The 3038-nt window shown below is 73.1% G+C and overlaps 1 protein-coding gene across 1 annotated transcript; it reads left to right on the top strand.

The window, feature by feature from the left end:
• Positions 1-1636: 1636 nt before the first annotated feature.
• Positions 1637-3032, top strand: LOC122190640 (coenzyme Q-binding protein COQ10 homolog A, mitochondrial-like). The gene is given in 5 exon segments (XM_042890708.1): positions 1637-1889; positions 1891-2112; positions 2180-2372; positions 2439-2540; positions 2619-3032. Coding segments are annotated over 5 exon segments (813 nt in total). The 5' UTR covers positions 1637-1761; the 3' UTR covers positions 2787-3032.
• The last annotated feature ends 6 nt before the right edge of the window (positions 3033-3038 follow it).

Raw genomic sequence — 3038 nt, 5'->3', positions numbered from 1 at the left:
CGCGGGGCGGGGCCGGGGCCGGGCCGCGGGGGTCGTCGCCCCCATCGGGCCGGGGCGCGAGAAGGCGTCGGCGGGGACGGGGCGGCCCGGCCCGGGAAAGGGGCGCCGAGGGGCGCCCGGCACGTGGGGGTCTGGAGCTGCCGCGGCCGGGCGCGGACGCGGAGCTCGGGGCGCTTCCTTCGCTTCCCCCTCCCGGGCTGAGCGGCCCCGCCGGCTCCCCATCATCCGTCCCGCGCCCCATTGGCCTCCGGTTGGGTTCCCCGCCGGGGGCCGGGGCTGCCATCGCGGAACTCCCGTCGCCTCCGGGCCAGTGAGAGGCCGAGGCTGAGGCCGAGCGTTGCGCCGCGTTACGGAGGCTCCGGGACGAGCCGGGAGCTCCGCGGTAGAACCGGCCGGGGGCGGCGGGCGCCACGAGCGCTGCGGCCCCGCACGGCGCCAAGCGAAGCGACGCCTTCACACCGCCACGTGGGCGGCGCCTCCCGGTGCGGGGATGCACAGCCCGGCTCCGCGCGTTTCCCCGGCCGTGCGCACCGGTGCTGCACGGAGGGCGGCTTTTGCTTCGCTGCGACGAGACCGAACCGGGGAAGCGAGAAAAACGAGCCCTGAGCGCTCAGCGGCGATGCCGCACGGAGGGGCGGCGGAGCCCCGGCCCGAGGGAAAGGGAGGAAAGGAGCGAACCCGGGCGGAACTACAAGTCCCGGCGTGCCTCGCGCGGCGCGGCCTACCGCTCCCGGCGTGCCTCGCGCGAGGGCGCCGCCCGGCCCCGCCCCCCGGGCCGTGACGCGCGCGGGCTCTATGGTGACGCGGTGACGTCACGCGCGGGGTGAAAGGTCACGGCGACGCCGGGCTGAGGGCAGCGGAGCCGCGTCCCGGCCCCGGTCATGGCGGCCCGGCGGCTCCGCGGGGCCCTGCAGTTCGGGGCGCGGCAGCGGCTACGGGCAGTGGCGGCGCCTCCTGGGAGGTGAGCGGCGGGACCGGGCGGAGACCGCGGGGACGGACGGGAACGGGGACGGGAAGGCCTCGGCGCGGGCCCAGAGGTCACCGGTGCGGGGCGCGGCTCCGCGGGGAGCGAACGGCGCGCACTGCGGGGCGGCCGGGACGAGGCGGGGGGCGATGCGGGGCGGCGGCCGTCGCCGCGCCCGGGACAACGGGAGCGGTGCGGGGACGCCGGCGGTCCCGGCTGACCTCTGCGCCCGGGACGTGGCCGGCAGCCAGCGGCTCCGCGCCGGGACGGGGGCACGGCCGGTCCTGGAGCTCCGCCCGTCGCCGCCCCGGGGCTTCTTTGGCGGGTACCGAAATGGGGCCTTTCCTCTCGCGGCCGCCGGTCCCGGAGGAAAGCCGTTAAAATTCCCACGGCGATGGAGCGCGTCCGGCCGGCGCTGCCGCGGGGACGGCGGTGACAAACGGCTCCGCCGGGCTGCAGCCCCCGCGGCCGCGCTGTCGCCTCGGATGTGAGGCAGGTCGGATCTGGGTGATGCGAGGCTGCGGGCGCTGATGGGACCCCGCCGCTGCAGGGCTGCGTGTGGGGACCCGGCACCGCCAGGGCTGCGCAGCGTCGCCGCTTCCCTCCCGGCGGGGCGGCACTGCCTGCACAGCCCTGAGCGAGGTGGGAGGTGGAAGAGGGTGAACGTCGGGGCTCAGCTGGGCTCCGAGCTGCCCCGGCCCTGCGGAGCTGGGGAGGGGCCGCGGGCAGTTGTCCTCGCTCTGCCGCTCTGGATTAGGTGTCCCCGAGGTCAGGTTTCCCTCTGCCTTCCTCCTCTTATGCAACAGCAGCGCTGGCACCGGCTGCACTCGGACTTTCCTGGCCTCTCCCTGCTGCCCGCAGCCCCGGGGCGGGATGGATGGGGCAGCTCCCCAGCGCACCCCGTGGTTACTCCCAGCCGGGGGGGCTGAGGAGGGGATCCCCAGCAGAGCCGTGGGGCGGCCCCGCACCGCTTCCTCTGCCCACACCTCTCTCCTGTGCAGATTTGCAGCACCATGCGGCCTCGGCTTCGGCCGCCCGGCGGTCAGCACTGAGTGGGAGCTGCAGCGTGCGCCCGCCCGCTCCTTCCTCAACCTCGCGGGCTCCTTAACCAACAAACGCAAGGAGTACTCGGAGCGGCGCATCATTGGGTAGGTTTAGGTCCCGCAGCCGACGCCGGGGCCCGCGTTCCCCTCTGAGCGGCCACTCTGCGCGCAGGTACTCCATGCAGGAGATGTACGACGTGGTCTCCAACGTGGACGACTACAAAACCTTCGTGCCCTGGTGCAAGAAGTCGGTGGTGGTCTCCAAGCGGACGGGGCACATCAAGGCGCAGCTGGAGGTGGGATTCCCGCCCGTCCTGGAGCGCTACACCTCCATCGTCACCCTCATCCGCCCGCACCTCGTCAAGGTGAGCGCAGCCCCTCGCGGCCCCAGCCCCGCTGCCGCCCGGCCCTGATCTCCCGCTCCCCCGCAGGCCGTCTGCTCGGACGGGCGGCTCTTCAACCACCTGGAGACAAACTGGCGTTTCAGCCCCGGCATCCCCGGTTACCCCCGCACCTGCACCGTGGATTTTTCGGTGAGCCCCGATGCCCAGCTTGATGCCCGGTGGGATGCGGCCCAGCGCCTCCCCGGCTCACGGCGCTCTCCTCCTCAGATCTCCTTCGAGTTCCGTTCCCTGCTGCACTCCCAGTTGGCCACCGTGTTCTTCGACGAGGTCGTCAAGCAGATGGTGGCGGCCTTCGAGCGCCAGGCGGCCAAGAGCTTCGGGCCCGAGACCCGCATCCCGCGGGAGCTCATGTTCCACGAGGTGCACCAGACGTGAGGGCGGCGCTGCGGCTGCGGACTGTGCCAGGCTCAGCCCCGCCCCCCTCTTAAATATTTATTTGAGTGCGTCTTTGCTGCCGTTGCCTGGAATTCCCTCCCGGCCCCGCGGGCGCCAAGCTCTGCTCCTGCAGGGGGCTGCTGGGAGACCCCCGGCCCCGTCGCACCACGGCAGGAGCCGCAGCCCAGCGCCGGACTCCCTCATTTTGTAGCTGATTTTGGTTTTAAGTTTTTGTTTTAGTTTTTTTTTCCT

This window comes from Lagopus leucura, unplaced genomic scaffold, assembly GCF_019238085.1.
Source record: "Lagopus leucura isolate 7727_CA_CO unplaced genomic scaffold, USGS_WTPT01 22184-0_obj-0_obj, whole genome shotgun sequence".
In the NCBI taxonomy this organism is placed as follows: Eukaryota; Metazoa; Chordata; class Aves; order Galliformes; family Phasianidae; genus Lagopus; species Lagopus leucura.
Note: the sequence above shows the minus strand (reverse complement) of the source record. Positions and strands in the feature narration are given on the sequence as shown.